Below are 17,292 nucleotides of genomic sequence, written 5' to 3' on the forward strand. Positions count from 1 at the left end.
CAATAGACCCATCCACCCATCCTCCATCTATCCCTCCATCCATCTACATACATACCCAACCATCCATCCTCCATCTACCCATCCATTTATCTATATACTCACACACCCATCCACCCATACTCCATCTACCCATCCATATCTCTATCCACACAACTACACACACATACCCATCTACCCATTCATCCATCCTCCATCCACCCATCCATCCATCCGTCCATCTTCTATCTACTCACCCATCTACATACACACCCACTCATCTACCCATTCATCCACATACACATCCACCCATCCATCCATCCACCCACTTATCCATCTATCAGTCTATCCATCCATCCACCTACCTATTGTCTGTCTATCCATTTGTCCATCTACACACACATCCATCCATCCATCCTTCCATCCATCCATCCATCCGCCCGTCCATCCATCCATCTATCTATCTTTCTACCTATCCAACAGCCTTCTTATCCATTTACTCACCCTAATAACCATGTGGCTGAGCAGGGGACACTGTTTCTGCCAACTCTGGTGTTCAAGGGTGGCTAGGGCACTCCTCATCTGCCCTAAGCACACAGGGCCCCAAGGGTTCCCACAGCTGGTTTCCACACACAGGGGCTATTACCAGCTGCCTGTGGGAGCTGAGGGCAGAAAAACTGAGATGAGAAGCTTCAAAGCTTCTCGGAGAGTCATTCCAAAGAGTGAACCTCACTCTCACAACTAATCCCGGATGGTTCTGAAACACCCCAGGGACAGAGGTGGTGTTGCCCATCTGAGGGAAGGACTGTGGCTGTGGGGTTTTTTGAAGAAAGAGGGGTGGTATTGGGAATCAAAATATTCAGTTCTTTGAAGACCACTTTGGTTCCTGGGATGAGAGGGCGTCTCTTACTTCTGGAAAAGGGAGCAGAACTTCAGATTTCTTGGCCGAGGTCCCAGGCCCAACCCTCAACGATGCAGCCAGATGATCCACCAGGGAGCTTAACCGTCTCAGCTCCCACCTCCCTCTTTATCATTCTGAAATGCTATGATGAGTTCTTGCAGGGTGCACATTTTTCTTTCCTTTTACTTTTAACCTATCTGTGTCTTTATATTTATAGTCCAGGCCCTGTAGATAGCATTCAATTAAGTCTTGCTTTTTCATTTGCATCAATCTGACAATCTCTACCTTTGGATTGAAATTTTAACTCCATTTATACTTAGTGTAATTGTCAATACGGTTGATTTTAAATCCCACCATCTTTTGAATTAATTTCTATTTTATCCTACCTGTTCTCTGTTCCTATTTTCCCCTTTCCACCCACATCCACAGTTCCCTAAGTAACTACAGGCCTTTGCCTGTCTGGTTGCTCTACGTGCAACACCCCCTCCATCCTTGACTCAGTTCAAATGTCATCTCTTCTGAGAAGCCTTCTCTTTTCACCCAGAATGGGTCCAGGATCCCCTCCACACCCCTGCACTTATGCTAAAGGACCCTAGGTAATTAACACATTGTTGTGTCATGGCAGATTGGCTCATCTGCTCCCTTCTTGCACCATGAGCACCCAGAGGGCCAGGAATGTGTTTTGTCTACCTTTGAGGCTGCACAGGCACATGAAGTGCTTAACAAGCCTTTGCTGAACACATAAAGTTGCAGAATAACATATGCGGAGGAGTGTATTCAGGCAGAAGTGACAAAGAGAACCAAAGATGACTTCAGTGTCCTGGACCCACACCACCCTAACACAGGCCTGACCTAGGGTCAGCACATAATAATTATTTCACTTTTATTATGATTATTATCGGTGCTAAGAAAGTGCTTCTTGAACAAATGAATGAATGAAGAAACAACTAGAGAAACTGGTGCTGGATGCTTCAGGCTCCAGGACCTGCTCTGACAAAACCAGGGGCCTTTCCCACAGTGTTTCAGAAGACTTGGGGTATCTGGTGTGACCTGGGGCCCAGACACAGGCACTCTGCATGGAAAGGCCCTGGGAAGAGTTAGGTAAGTCAGGGGCAGGGTGGAGGGGAAGACAGGGCTGGGGAGTCCGGCCTTACCACAGACAAAGGAAGATGTCCAGGCCACAAGGAGACTACAGGGCCTGAGGTCTTCTCAGGGGATGCAGCCCAGAGTACCTATCTCAGGTCAACTCCAGGGCGATGGTCGTGGAGAGGAACCACCTCGAGCGTCTCCAGCATCAAAACCATGCCTTCTGCTCACATGTGCCCCCACCCACTCTGCTTGGCAAGGTGCAAAACCCTTGGTGGTTGAATGAATGAATGGAATGAGTGAATTAATGAATGAAGCACACCCCAGGAAGGGAAGCTTCATCACAAGGAAGCCCATGGGAGGCCTGCTGGACAAGTCACACCCAGGCCTGTAGGTGGGTGGATGGGAGAAAGGGGTTGGCACCAAGCCGCAGCGATGGCTGGGGACAGAAGACCATGTCCTCCCTCCAAAGATGGGGATTTGCTTGGGTACAAGTCTCTGGAGGTTGCAGTCATGACTGGTCCAGAGACGTGCAGGGAACAGTCCATGATCGCAGTGACTTGGTTGATCTTCCCAGGGGCTGGTGAATAAAGGGAGCTCACTGTGCTTGGAAAATACATCCCCAGGGGCTTGGGCAGTAAGACAGGCTGCCCCCAAATGCCTCTCTGCCACCCTTTGGTAATAGGAAGAAAACTACCCAATAACTGAGCCCCTCCTGGTGGGGCACTGGGCTTCAGAGGGTTCAGAGGGTTCCCAAGGGAGGGGCTGGGGGAAGGGCTGACCCCTCACACACACACAAGACACACACACAGATGTGCAAGCACATATGTGTGCATTCACATGCTCACCCTCACCCCAACTCACCAGCAACACACAAGACCTTCGCAGACACACCCACGACCCCTACACACAGCAACCTGTAACACAGATACACACGTGCAACCCCCAGAGAAGCAGGGCCATCCACACGGGTGAACAAGGCCACACAGATGGACATGTCTACACTCATCCAGAGACCCTGCCTTCAGCTCACTCACCACAACCCCAGTCCACACACCGGTACTCCCAAATACACCCACAGACGTGCACATAGCTTCTGACACAAGTGCACACACGGACCCATCCCCACACGTACCACACTCTCATGTACACACATGTAGACTCATAAGTGCACACATGTGCACTGACACATAGGCACATACACATACAGGCTCACCAGCCCCCAAACCCTCCAAGCATGGCTGGACTCCAGTCCTCACCCCAGCATCTATTCCTGGTCTGTCCCCACTCTCAACCCCCCTGGAGACCCCTTCCTCCTGGAGCTTCAGCCCCCACTAGGCGACATAATTACAGAAACATAGAACTTGGCACTCAAAGCACCTCCCCTGCCATAAGCCCCTTCCCTGGGGCCCAGCCCAGGAGAACTAGAGCTGAGTTCCAGGGCCTGTGGCCAGGGTGCCTCCCCCAACACGGCCCTGAGCAACTGCAGAGGGAGGCCCCGGGCAGGAAGAAACACTTGAGAATGGCGGAGACAAGAGAGGGAGGGCAGGGAAGAAATGGCTGAGCCCTTCAAGACAGGAAGGAGAGAAGGAAAAGCCAGCCAGAGCTGCTAAATTTCCATGATCGTGACCACTGCCAACGTTCACTGAGCACCTGCCATCTGTGGGCAGCATTTATGCTAAATACTCACAAACCCTCTGCAAGCTCCACTCTAGGGATGGGGTAAGTGGAGTTTCAAGAGGCTGTATCACTTGGTCAGAGCCTCTTGCTGGTGAGTGGGAGGACAGCAAACACTTCGATGCCCACTGTCTGAGCTGCCATTCTCAGCTCCGTGTTTCAGACCTCCTGTCAAGCCTGGTCTAGGTAACAGAAAGCCAGTGAGATCTGGACAGGCCCTCTAACCTGGATATCTGTTTACTTGGCTGTAAAATGGGTATGAGAACACCTGGCCTGCCCCACCCAGCAGAGAAAGGCACCGTGGGGATCTGTGGGATCGATGGATGGTCAGGGTCTGCCTGTGCTGGTCTCGACTTGGGGTGATGTTGTCATTACCCATAAACAGAGGTGGAGATGGAACTTCAATGTTTCATGCTCCAGCCGACAGCAGCCTCGGCCCCACGGGAACCCAGTCCTCTGAGAGCTGGTTGCTGTGGATACACTCCCGAGGGTCCCAGCCTGCCAGCCCCCAAGCCCCAGTGAAACCCCCAGAGTCTGTTCTTACATGAGTGGGTCCTCAGGGAGGGAAGGGGTGGGCTAACTGACATCTGGGCCCCTGCCCCCAGGTGTGCCCACGCAGGGGGCAAGGCCCCAGAGAATGCCGCCTTGGCTAGGGAGGCACCTGGGCTTTGTCTAGCTGCTTTCTGCAACAGCCCATCTCCCCAGGCCTCTAGGCAGGCAGAACCATGATTTTCAGCTCATCCCTGCTCACACGAGACCCGAAGGCAGGGAGAGGAAGGCCTGGGGGCCTCCAGGAAACACGCTCCCCTCGAGTTTCAGTCCCTGCACAGCCGTGCACAGCTGTGCATCCTTGGGTATATGGCATCTCCTATCTGAGCTGGCCCCTCTTTGCCAAAACACAGGCCACAGCAAGGTTCCTGGGTTGTTGCCACAGAGATGAGCTAAAAGTTGGTGCCCAGCAGAGCGCCTCTCACGTAGTAGGGGTTTTCACAAAGTGGTGCTTGATGCTGAATGCAGAGCACTCCAGGGAGGCTCACACAGCCCAAGGCTTTGGAGGCTCTAGAAACAGCTCCTTGGCCATCAGAAAACCCAGCACCATGGTGGGCAGTGCCAGAAAGGGAGGGGTGATCCAGGTTGAGGGGCACCCAGGAGAAGCGGGCATAGTGACCCAGCCCAGCTGCACTGCCCCACAGCATGAGCACAGCTGTGACCACCCGGGACCCCACCACCACTGGGCTCTCCCTTCTTGTAGCCAGGATGCGTTGCAGAGCTGTTGGGTGGACTGTTGGTCAAGACCAGGGGCTGTGGTGCAGATGCTGCCTGTCTGGGTTCAAGTCCCCTCTCAGCTCTGGAAAGCTGGGGGCTTGAGGCAAGCGACATCATTGTGCTATGCCTCAGTTTCCTCACTTACAACATGAAATATTGTAAGGATTAAATAGAAAGTGCTTGGCAAGTCCTTACTCCTCAACGAGTGTGGATTGCTATAGTAAAAGGAAAAAATACCAGCGGCATGCACTATGTGCACTTAATTTACACATTTAATCCTCAGAGCAAAACACTGAGGTCAGCATGATAAATAGTCACGATGGTTCACAACCGATGGGGAACAGGCAGTGACCAATCAGAGCAGATAATGGTTAGAAAAGCAGAGAGGCCCCCAATTTCTCCCCGGATGCAGAGATGTCAGCCCAGGAGAGATTCTATTACTATTCCATTATGATCACTATTCATTACCACTGCCACTACCTCTGGCTTCGTAGTGGAGCACAGAGGCCCGGAGAGGTCAAATTACCGCTGGGTCACGGGAAAAGGAGATTTTAGCCCAGGCCACCTGACTCCAGGACCCAAACATTCCCTGAGAGCACCTACGCCCCCTAGAAAGGCTGACGGGACAGAGCGGGGCAGCAGAAACCAGTACCCATGCTCAGCCCCCTGGAGGGAGTCCTCCTGGAGCCCTGTTTAGAACCCTGGCTCAGCCAAACGGTCCTGAGAGGGTGGGGTATTGCTATAGCCCCTACAAAGAGCTCTCCACTCCAGAGAGGACTTCGAGGAGAGGCCCCAGGCCCCAGCCAGACATGCAGCTCTGTTCTTTTCTTTCTTTCTTTTTTTTTTTTTTTTGGAGACGGAATCTCCCTCTGTCACCCAGGCTAGAATGCAGTGGTGCGATCTTGGCTCACTGCAACCTCTGCTTCCTGGGTTAAAGCAATTCTCCTGCCTCAGCCTCCTGATTATCTGGGACTACATGCATGTGCCACTATGCCCAGGTAATTTTTTTGGATTTTTAGTAGAGACGGAGTTTCACCATGTTGGCCAGGATGGTGTCGATCTCCTGACCTTGTGATCCACCTGTCTTGGCCTCCCAAAGTGCTGGGATTACAGGCGTGAGCCACCGTACCCGGCTTTTCTTTTTTTAAGAGACAGGGTCCCACTCTGCCACCCAGGCTAGAATGCAATGGTGTGATCGTAGCTCACTGCAGCCTTGATCTTCCAGCCTCAAAAAGTGCTGGGACTATAGGTGTGAGCCACAACGCCTGGCCTCGCTATTTTCACCCAAGTGCTCCTCTCTTCAGGCAGATATCCATGGACGGGTCCCCTGGCCCTCTGGGCTCCCGTGGGCCTGTGTGTAACACCAGAAGGCAGGGTCAGCAGGCGCTGAGGCCCCTTCCACTGTGGGGTGTTCCCTTCGCTCTCTCTGGCCCTCGTCTCTCTCCCTCTGCCCTCATCACCCCCTCAAAATCACAGGGTCCCAGGAAAAACACCCTCAGCAAACACTCCTGTGTCCCAGCAGGCGCCTGTGGCACATGGCCCTTCCCCAAACCCTGCCTCCCGGCCAATGGTGCCAGCAGCGGTCCTCGAGGGAAAGGTACTCCCGAGAGCCACCTCGGTCTGGAAACAGACAACACAGACTCAGTGGGAATCCCAGGCCTGTGCTGTCTGACACCCAAGGGCCACGCAGACTCCAGGCCCACCACTGGGTGCCCCTCAGGCCCTGTACTCAAGGCCTGTGTGGGCCCATCTGCAGCCTAGACTTCTCCACAGCTCATTGAAAGCCACTTACTATGGGCCTGTGGCTCCCTCTGGTCCACAAGTCCCAAGTCAGGGTCCATTTCTGGTTCTCTTTGGCTCCCAGGCACCTCCAAACATAACGGGTGCTCAGGGAAAAATTGATGAAGGAATCAATCAGTCATTAACAATAACAGCAATTGAAACCACGTCGAAGGGCCTTCCACATACCAGCAACTGCACTAACAGAAATGATGCCGCTGGTGATAAGAGTACCAGCTGGTGATGACAACCAGCACCACTGAGCCCTGAGTGCCAGGCGCTCGGTCCCTTGTGTGTGTGTGATCTCTATGAACTGTCAAAAGAATCCCAGATCTAAGGCCCAGAAAAGTCAGTGACTTGCCTAAGGAGACCCAATAAACAAATGAGTATGTCTACCCCAGCTCATCAACAAAGACACCAGCCACCACCCATAATGCCCTCACTGTGCATCAGCCACTATGCCAGGCACGTTACCTGCATGATGTCATCAGCCTCTCACAACAATTCTCTGAGGCTGGGACAATTATTACTCCCATTTTACAGATTAGCACTTGACAAATGAGGCCCAGAGAGATAAATAACATGAGCCCATCACGTGGTTGGAAAAGCAATGGCAATGCTGAGGTTTAAACTCAAGGAGTCTACAGCACAGCAGTTGTGTCTCGCCCACTGCATGATAGTGCCGCTTCTCGGAAACACGGCACTCAGGGTACGTGGCTCCTGTGGGGACCAGAGGAGCCCCAAGGAGAGGAGCAGGGAGCAGGATGAGGTGGGCTGCACTTACCCGGGGCACTGGCGACGTCTGGGTGGCTTTCCGGGGCCCACTGGTCTCCGGCGTGAGGTCACGGTGGTCCACCTGCATGTGGCTCTCCAGGTCTTCGGCACTCTCGAACTTGACACTGCACTCGGGGCAGCGGAGGCCGGCACAGGGCCGGTCGGCGGGCTCGGGCGGGACCAGGCCACCCACCTGTCCATTGGCGCTGCGGGCCATGCAGCCGGCGCAGAGGCCATAGGGCAGCCCATTGACGTCGAGCTTCACCAGGTCCTGCTTGCTGCGGAACTCCTTGAGGCACAGGGCGCACTTGTAGAGCTTCTGCAGTCCCTGGCCATTCGGGGAGGATGCCGCCGAGCTGCCTGCCAGCTTCTGCATATGGAAGGTGCCGTGGATCTTGAGCTCGAGCGTGGAGGTGACTGTCTGCATGCAGACCACACAGCGGAAGCCTGTGAGCGAGTTGCGCAGGTCGGGGTGCATCTGGCAGTGCTCAATAAACTCCTCCTCGCTCTGCAGGGGCATCTTGCAGATGCGACAGGTGCCCGTGTCCAGGCTCTTGCTGTGGGTCACCTTGTGCTCAGTGAGCGTCAGCAGCGAAGGGAAACGCTCACCACAGATGGGACACATATAGTGCTTGGCAGGGCCCCGGTGCGTCTGCAGGTGCTCCCGTAGCCCGTTCTCCGAGAAGAAAGTCCGTGAGCAAACGTTGCATTTGTGGCTGCCCTTGATAAACTCAGCCTTCTTGCGTGAGCCATCATCCTCGCCCGGCCGGATGTTGTGGTCCCGCAGCCGGTGGTTCTGCAGCAGCACCTCCATGGTGTAGGCCGCCCCACAGATGTCGCAGCCGTACATGGGCTCCGATGCGTCCACATCATCCTCGCTGGCCTCGTGGCTGTTAGGCGCCTCAGGGTTCTTAAGCAGCATGCCCTGTAGGTCAGCAGGCTCAGCTTTCTTGGTGGCCGTGGGGGGCACCCCGTTGGCCGTGCCGTTCTCAGTTGCAGCATCAAACACACAGTGCTTCTCCCGCAGGTGCTTCTCCAGCAGGATGATGGCGTGGAAGGCCTTGCTGCAGAATTTGCAGTTATACTTCTTGCTGTGTGTGGTGATATGGCACTGCAGCTCCACCTCGGTGCTGAAGGTCTCCCCACAGAAGATGCACTTGTGAGCCTTGGCTGGGTTGCCCAGGTGGCTGTGTTTGACGTGCACCTGCAGGTCAGCCTCCTTGCGGAAGTCCCAGTTGCAGGCCGTGCAGCGGTACATCTTCTTCTCATTGCTGTGCTTCACTGCCAAGTGCACCTGGATAGACACCTTGGAGTCGAAGACCTCCTGACACAGGGTACAGTGATACAGCACGAAGGTGTGCATGTCCAGCAGGTGCTTCTGCAGGTCATCCACCGAGGAAAATTGCTTGTCGCAGCTCTCACACACATAGTGGGTCGACGTGGTCATATAATGCACCGTCAGGTGCTGCAGGAGGGACTCCTGGGAGTCAAAGTCCTCTTTGCACTGGGGGCACGCCTGCTTCCGCAGCAGCAGCTCCAGGTGCAGCTTCAGGTGGGTCTGGAAGCTCTCAAAGTTGGAAAACTTGAGGTCGCACTGATTGCAAGGATACTCGCCATTGGAGATGGAGTTGGCGCTTGCTGAGAGCCGCTGCCGCTTCGGGGAAGACACTTCCACGTCAGATGAGACTGGGCTCTGCTCAGCCTTGGACTTCTTGCTGTGGGCCAGTGGAATGTTCTTGTGGTTCTCCTTGATGTGCTTGGTGAGCTTCAGGATGGAGCCAAAGATAGGGGAGTTGGTGCAGTAGGGGCAGGAATAGACCTCCATGAAGGACTGTGTGGGCTGCACCACCGGAGACTCTAGTTTGGCACTGCCCACACTGCAGTGGGCCTGCTGGATGTGCTCGGTGAGGGAGGACTCAGTGAGGAAACCCATGGAGCACTGGTTGCAGAAGAAGGCGTTATTGCCGTCGGAGGGGTTGGTATTGGGGCCGCAGTGGGAGACACGGATGTGCTCCTGCAGGCTATTGATGTCGGCGAACATCTCGGGGCAGTAGTTGCAGTGGAAGGCGGAGATGTTGCCAAACTGCATCATGGGGTAGGCATGGTTCTTGTGCAGCTTGCGAACGTGCTCGTTGAGGTTATAGAGGGTGGGCATGGAGTCCAGGCAGATCTGACACGTGTGGCTCTGCTGGGGCTTGTCTGCGTGGATGGTCTTCAGGTGGATCTCCAGCACGGCCAGGCTGTTAAAGTCCCGCTTGGAACAATAGGGGCAGCTATAGACCACCTTGGTCCAGCCCTGCCCGTCATCCCGCATCTTCTTCTGCCCCCGCAGCGGCTTCAAGGTGGAGTCCGGTGTGGAGCCGCGTTCCACAGAGGCGCTGGAGTCAGGCGTGGCGCTACTCATGGAGGCCACGCTGCCCAGTACGGGGTCGGGACTGACGCTGTGGTTACTGGAGTCGGGCTGCCGGTGGCTGTCCAGGTGGCAGTAGACACCTTCCACCGAGGAGAACTGCTCAGGGCACATGGGGCACTTGTGTTTCTGGTTGGCGTGGGCTTGGTGGATATGGGTGAGCAGCGTGTTCTCGTCGACGAAGACCTCGGGGCAGTGGATACACTGCAGGTCCGCCTTCTCGGACAGCTGTGGGTGGCGGGTGAGCACGTGCTTCTCCAGCTCCTCCGTCTGGCTGAAGGTGTCCTCGCAGTAGTCGCACATGAAGTCGTCCTTCTTGGCTTCCTTCTCTGACTTGGCCAGATGCTCCTTGTTCTTTTTGTGGGCCTGCATGTGGCTCTGCAGCGAGCTGGTGGAGGAGAAGCCACGCTTGCACACAGTGCACTTGAAGGGCTTGCTGGAGCTGTGGGTCTTCAGGTGGATCTTGAGGTGGTCGCTGCGGGAGAAGGCTGCCTCGCACTCGTGGCAGTGGTACTTCTTGTCGCCCGTATGCAGCTTGATGTGCCGGTCGCGGCTCCTCTTGTGCTTGAAGAGGCGGCTGCAGTAGGTACACTTGAACGGCAGCTTGTCGCTGTGGATCTGCTCGTGCCTCTTCAAGTAGCTCAGGCGGATGAAGGACTTGTCGCAGAACTGGCAAGGGTACGGCAGGCCTGTGCCCCCTTCCTCCTCACCGAGGCCGAGGTCACAACCATCTCCGATCATCTGCGTGGGTGACGCAACATCCTTGCTGGAGGGAGACGAGGCCACCCAGGAGAGTTGTGGGTCGTCATCACCATCTGCAGGGGAAGGCAGAGAGGATATTAGAGGCAATTCCCAGGGCTGCCGAGAAACAAGGACAGAGCCAGCTTCTCGACAGCGCACGGGCTGAGGCTGTGCAGCTGGCCAACGGCTGCGGGGGGCTGTGGGGAGGGGCAGGGGCCGGAAGCAAGTGGACACCAGGGCCTTCCTGTCTGCAGAGGGCATGCCAGAGGGGCGGCAGATAACGAAGGGGGAGCGCCTTTTCCCTTAACAACACTTGCCTGGACCTGGCAGGACGTGGTACCCCCCATCAGAGGGGAGGCTCTCGGCCACTTTCCTGATAGGGAAAGGCGGGGCAGCCTGGACAAAGTCACTGAAAACAAACTCACAGACCATCAGTCCTATAGGCCAAAAGGAGGACAAGTCCTGTCACTTGATCCACACCTGGGAGTCAACTCCCCTCAAATCCCTAATCCCGGAGGGAAGGAAATCCCACTGGTCCTTATGAACACAGACAAAATTTTGCAACAACAACAAAGATTCCCTTATCAGATTGGCCATAGCATGCACCATTCTCTGGGGATGGGTGGACTGATGAAGCTGGAAGCTGCTGCTTCAGGTAGTAGACAAGACATAGGAGGTGTGAAATCACAGGGCCCGAGACAGCAGATTCCAGTGCTCAGGCGGGAAGTGAGCCTAGGGCACTGAAGAGGCATCTGTGGGTTTCCCGGCGCAGGCCATCCTGAGACCCTTGTTTTCTTTGTTTCCACTGCACCCCTGGATTCGCCCCAATCCCACCCAGGACCAAGAGAAATGGAGAGATGGTGAGTGAGTGGAGGAAGAATGAGGACGTGGACGACCACAGAGCTCAGACCCAGGCAGACCCTTAACTCCACTGCAAAGGCAAGGAAGAGGCAATCCTTGCACAGACTCCGGCGCGTCCCACCCTCCCTGGGGACAGCCCCCGCAACCCCCTCATTTGCTGGCCCGCCCAGCCTCAGAGGAAAACTAAACAAACCTAAGGGTAGACCGTTTCTGGGAAAACAAAGGCACACAGGACACAGTGAATAAAGCCAGAGACATTCCCTGACGGGGGCCGAGCAGAGCCAGCCCGGGCAGGGAGTGAGTTCCAAGGCTCAAGTTTCTCTTCGGCTGGATTTAAAACTTAATAATGAATGAAACAGACCACAGGCTGCTGCGGGCAGGGGAGAGACAAACAAAAGCTCAGATTCGGCTGCGCTGACCTTGCTCTTGTAACCCCGAGGAAATAAACCACTGCCCCCGCCTCTCCAGCCGCCAGCCAGCCCGGCTGAGTCTTCAGAAGAGCCTCACAGACGTAACCCAGACGTAACCTTGGCCCAGAGGCAGCCCAGACCTTCAGAAAGGGATGGGGCAGGCGCACCATGCTCCCAGCACGGGTGAACACTGGCACACACATGCGCGTACACACACGCCCACCTACATACACACACAACACCCACCACCACACACATTCATTCGCACCATCACTCCCACACACTACACTATCACTCACAAACTTAAATATACATGCACACGCTCATGTACACACATTCACCTGCAGACGCGTGTGCACGTGCACACACACACACAGACACACACACACACCACAGACCTGTGATTTCCCTACAAGGCTCTCCACACAAGCTGCCTCTGCTGTCCCAGGCCGATCCCAAGACTTAAAGAGACAACAAGGGCTGACTGGAGGGTCTTGAGGGGTTCCTCACAGCTGGGGCTGAGCCTGGTCCTAGGCCCCGCTCCCACCCCCTACCCCCCACAGCGCTGACCGTGTGAAGATCCACCTGACCCCCCTGGCACCATTGGCACAGCTCAACCCTGATGCATGCAGCTCTCTGAAGCTTGCAGTTCTCCAAAGCTCCTGGCTCCAAGGCTCCCGGCAGCCAACCCACCTCTGAAGCCTGGCTCCCCAGCCCAGCTCAAGGGGCCTCCCGGAACGCCCTCCCAGAGCACCAGCACCTTCTCCCCTGGGGGCCTCACATGACGGGTTCGGCAGACGGGAAGGACGCAGCAGTCACGGCCAGCTCCCCAGATGACATGCAGTGGGAGGCGCCCCAGCCCCTGCCTGCCAATTCCCAGCTCTTGCCAGCTGGGCTCTGTGGGGCACAGACAAAAGGGACCCCAGAGAGGAGATAGCTGGGGCCAGGGGACCTGCTTGGCCCCCGCTCCAGGCCAGGTTGGACTGGCTTCTTATTATTTTGATGTCTTTGCTCAGACTCACTCAAGCTGCCACTGAGTCCTTCCCGTGTGCCCAGCACTCTGCTAAGTGCTTTCTCGCAACTGCAAATGAGTGGCCAGGGACACTCCCACTGGACAGACGAGGAAACCGAGGCACAGTCTCAGAGACTTGCTCTGGGAAATGACAGTGCCAGAGACTGATGCCAGGACTGTCCACATTCAGTCCCCTCAATCATGACGTGGGCCTGGACCAGCTTCTGGGGGTCAAACAGTCAAGTAAGACCACTCCTGCGTGGGTCAGAAGGGGAGAGGGCTCACGTGTAAAGACTTCAGGGTCCTCAGACCTTGATCTCCTTGGAGCCTGCCTCATGAGGAGGACTGGGGCTGGTCCATGATTTGCATTTCTGGAAGGGGCTCATCAGGGCTCAGAGAGACCCACGAGCTCACTGGAGCCCACCCAGCAACTGATGTGTGGAGAATTCTCAACAACTGGGCAGGTGAAACCACTATCACTCTTGTCCCAAGGACAAGCCTGAACAGATATTTCTGCCAGGGTTCATTTGCTCCTTTCGAACCACCTGAGGACCAGAGGACACTCACTCAGAGCCAGAGCCCTCTCGCTCCTCTGTGAATTCATCCATGCCCTCAGTATTCCTCTTAACCACTCACTTTATGCATCTGAAAAAAGGGAACCACTGGGAGGAGTGGACGAGAAAAATTAATGGGAATAAGCACTATTATGTCACTGACATGAAATGTCCAGAATAAGGCGCATCTTAGACAGAAGGCAGGTTAGCAGCTGTCTGAGGCTGGAGGTGGGAGCAGTGAGTGGCTGCACAGGTGACAGGGATCCTTCTGACATGATGGAAATGGTCTAAAACTAGACTGTGAGTGAAGACTGCAAAGCTCTGTAAACTTACCAAAGACCGGCTGAGTTGCTCACTTCAAACAAGTGAGTTTTATGGTATGCAAATTATACTTCAATAAAGTTGTTAAACAGAAGCACTATTTTGCCAATAATAAGAATTAGTACTAATTAGTACCACAAGTGCTAACAATACTAACAGCTCCATTTATTGAGAACGTCCCACGTGCCAGCACTGTGCTAAGTACGTCTATTATCGCAATTAATTTCTATTCATCCTCACAACAACCACATCTGGCTGTCTGTAGTAACGTTCCCATTTCTGAGACGAGGAAGTGGGGTTCAGGGAGGTGAGGAACTGGCCACCAGTACCAAGCCAGATGCCCCACTAGTGTCTGGCCAAACTGTATCTTGTAGGAGTACAGAACCTGGTCCCCAGGCCCATCAGTCATTCACCCAGTAGGCTTTGGAAAGGAGAATCTTAACCTGCCCGGCGCCAGAGTACCCAAGTGTCATTGCAGGCTGGCTGCTTGGCTTTATTTTTCTGCAAACAAGTTTCGAAACTAAAGCAAAGCATATTATTCTGGGAGCAACAAACTGAGCCACTGCTGAGATTATAATCATCTGAATTGAAATGAAAATAAGGCTCCTTAAATTGAAAAGGCCCAATCAGGGAAAATGGGCATGTTGACATATAAAGTCCCAAACTCAGATTGCCCTGTTTAAAGTCTCTTATTCAAAGAACATTCAATCTCGTCTGCTGCCATCCCACCCCCTCCAAATGCATTTTGCTTTGGGGGCGCTTGGCTCAGCGCTCTAGAATCACGCTAGAGAGATAAGCTGGGGCCAAAGCTCGGGATGTATCTATAGGGACATCAGCAGAGAAAAAGGTTCTTTTTTCTATTTTTTTGTTTGTTTGTTTTGGTAGGAGGGATGGAGTCTCGCCCTGTGGCCCAGGCTGAAGTGCAGTGGCGTGATCTTGGCTCACTACAAACTCCGCCTCCTGGGTTCAAGCAATTCTCCTTCCTCATCCTCTAGAGTAGCTGGGATTACAGGCACACGCCACCATGCACGGTTAATTTTTGTATTTTTAGTAGAGACGGGGTTTCACCATGTTGGCCAGGTTGGTCTCAAACTCCTGACCTCAAGTGATCCACCTGTCCCAGCCTCCCAAAGTGCTGGGATTACAGGCGTGAGCCACCACGCATGGCCTGAGGTTCTCTTCTCTTAAAGCAACGACACTTTCCTCATGCTGGATGCTGGACTCCACACACACACCTGCAACTGTGACCAAGGCAATCCCAGAGTCCTTTCCAACATGAACATTCCAGAACTCAGGGAGAAGGTGGGTTCAAGGAAAGTCCTGTTCAGCCGCTACATTTTTATTTTCAAGTAAATACTTGCATTGATTTTGCTGTGTGCCAGGCATTCTTCTAAGAGTTTATGTGTACTCACTCATTCAATCCTCTCAATAGGCTGAGTTAGGTACTGTTATAATTTCCATTTACAAATGAGAAAACCAGGGCACAGAGAGGCTGAGTGACTTGTCCAGTTCCACATACCCGGCAGGCAGCAAAGTCAGGATGCGAACCCCCGTGAGTCCTGTTCAGTCAGTGTTTTCACCCACAAGGCTTCACTACACCCCCAACCCCTCATTACCCGCTTTGGGAGGAGAAGCATGAGAAAATCAAGTGGGAAGTACAATGACTAATGCCAGACCCACGCTTCTCCCCACCCCCCAGAGTAAATGCAATCAAAGAACCATAACAAAAATGAGTTTAACACACACACACACACACACACGCAAGATGGAGATTAAAGTCATTTAAAAGTGACTAATACTGCAAAAAGGACAAATAGGAAAAGGGTTATATGAGGTTTTTGCTGTCTGCTACAGGAAGAGAAAGAAAACAAGCAAAAAAGAGGAGAGAATTTTTAATAAAAATTCAATTAAGTAGAAAAAAGAACATCAACTGGGCTTCAGAACACGTCAGCAGCAGAAAGAGCCAGGTGATTCCCAAGTTCATGTTGTCACACTTGGTGACCAGCACGGAGCAGGACATGAATTCAGCAGGCTGATGCTATAGTGTGTAAAACTGCCTCGGACACACCTCACCTAGGCAGAGCAGTGCAAGCGGCCACCCAGAATGGCTGGGAACCACAGCTCACAGCTCCTCTGTCACAAAGAATCAAAGTCAGGGCTGCTGGAGAAGGTGCTCAGGCCTAGACAGGAGAGTGACCCACAGACTCACAGGAGTGGGCTGAAAGGGGAACTTTCCTGCAATGGGGGGCACAGATGGAGGAGGAAGTGAACTGTCATCGAAGCTATGCAAGAGACCCTAAAAAGAACACTAGGGGGACTCTCTGCATTGAGTTATGGGGGAAGACAGCTGAGCCCAGGAAGTTCCAGGTGACTAGAACATTCCTGAGCTGGGCAGTTCCATCTGTGTGAATAAAAATGATCATCCAGCTGGGTACAGTGGTTCATGCCTATAATCCCTGAACATTGGGTAGCTGAGCTGGGAGGATCGTTTGAGGCCAGGAGTTTGAGACCAGCCTGAGCAATATAGCAAGACCCTGTCTCTAAAAAAAGAAAAAAAAGAAAGAAAAGAAAAGAAAAAAATTTAATTACACAGGCTTGGTGGTGTGTATGTGCAACCCCAGTTACTTGGGAGGCCGAGGCAGGAGGATCACCTGAGCCCATGAGTTCGAGGCCGCAGTGAGTTATGATCACGCCACTCTAGCCTGGGTGACAAGAGTAAAACTCTGACTCTTAAAAAAAAAAAACAAACAAACATGAGCCTACAGAGGGAACAAGAGCTCATCCAGCCATTGGAATGAGGTTTCCATCCCAGTCTGCAGGGCCTCTTGTGCCCAGGACCGTGCTGGATGCTGCAGGGCCACCTGGGTGCATCCCACCTTGGTCCTGTCACATGGACATCCCAAACCATGCAAAGGAGAGACCAAGTAGAGCAAGAAAGGCACCAGTGGGAGACATGCTGGGGCAACAGGCAGATAGTACATCAGGAGGTCGGGCCTCCATTGCCTCTGCTGGCTCATGGGAGGCTGGAATTCATCCTCTCTACAGCCCCTGCCAGACAAATATAAAGTTCACCTTATACAATACTCCAACCATCAACACTGTCTTCATGATACACAAAAAAAGGCCTTACAGTGCTTCACAAAGCCCCCAAAAAGACTCCTTGCCACTCACCTGTTTCTTTAGAAAAATGAAAATTGCCAAGGAGACCAGTTCCCAACAGGACAAAGCTTTATAACACACCAAGCAGAGCCTCTCTGCTGCCCCTATCCAGAGCTCCAGGAATGGGAATCACTGTGGCCCTTCCCTAAGCTCAGAGGAATGGGACCCTAGACTCAGGAACCAACTACCAAATCCCACATGATACAGATGGAAAAGCTGAGGTCCAGAAAAGAGAAGAAAACTTATAAGCCTAGCTAATTGGTAGTGGTTGCCTAGAATCCTGTGTTCAGAAGGAATCTGAAGCCTTCTCTAAGGTCCAAAGAAATGAGTGCTACAATCAATTGATGATGTCTGCCATGAGCAGA

General features: G+C 53.5%; 1 protein-coding gene across 11 annotated transcripts in view; it reads right to left on the reverse strand.

Moving 5' to 3' along the window:
- The window catches only part of ZNF423 (zinc finger protein 423), a 364,117-nt gene that overhangs the window by 136,756 nt on the left and 210,069 nt on the right, over positions 1–17,292 (reverse strand). For 6 of the 11 annotated variants that reach the window (XM_077985612.1, XM_015126090.3, XM_077985616.1 and 3 more), the window contains one exon: positions 7,470–10,684. In XM_077985612.1, the coding sequence (XP_077841738.1) occupies positions 7,470–10,684 (3,215 nt within the window). Of the gene's footprint in view, positions 1–7,465; positions 10,685–17,292 lie in introns of all 11 variants that reach the window. The other 5 variants (XR_013411580.1, XR_013411581.1, XR_013411582.1 and 2 more) reach the window with 1 other exon arrangement.

This window comes from Macaca mulatta, chromosome 20 (genome assembly GCF_049350105.2).
Source record: "Macaca mulatta isolate MMU2019108-1 chromosome 20, T2T-MMU8v2.0, whole genome shotgun sequence".
In the NCBI taxonomy this organism is placed as follows: domain Eukaryota; kingdom Metazoa; phylum Chordata; class Mammalia; order Primates; family Cercopithecidae; genus Macaca; species Macaca mulatta.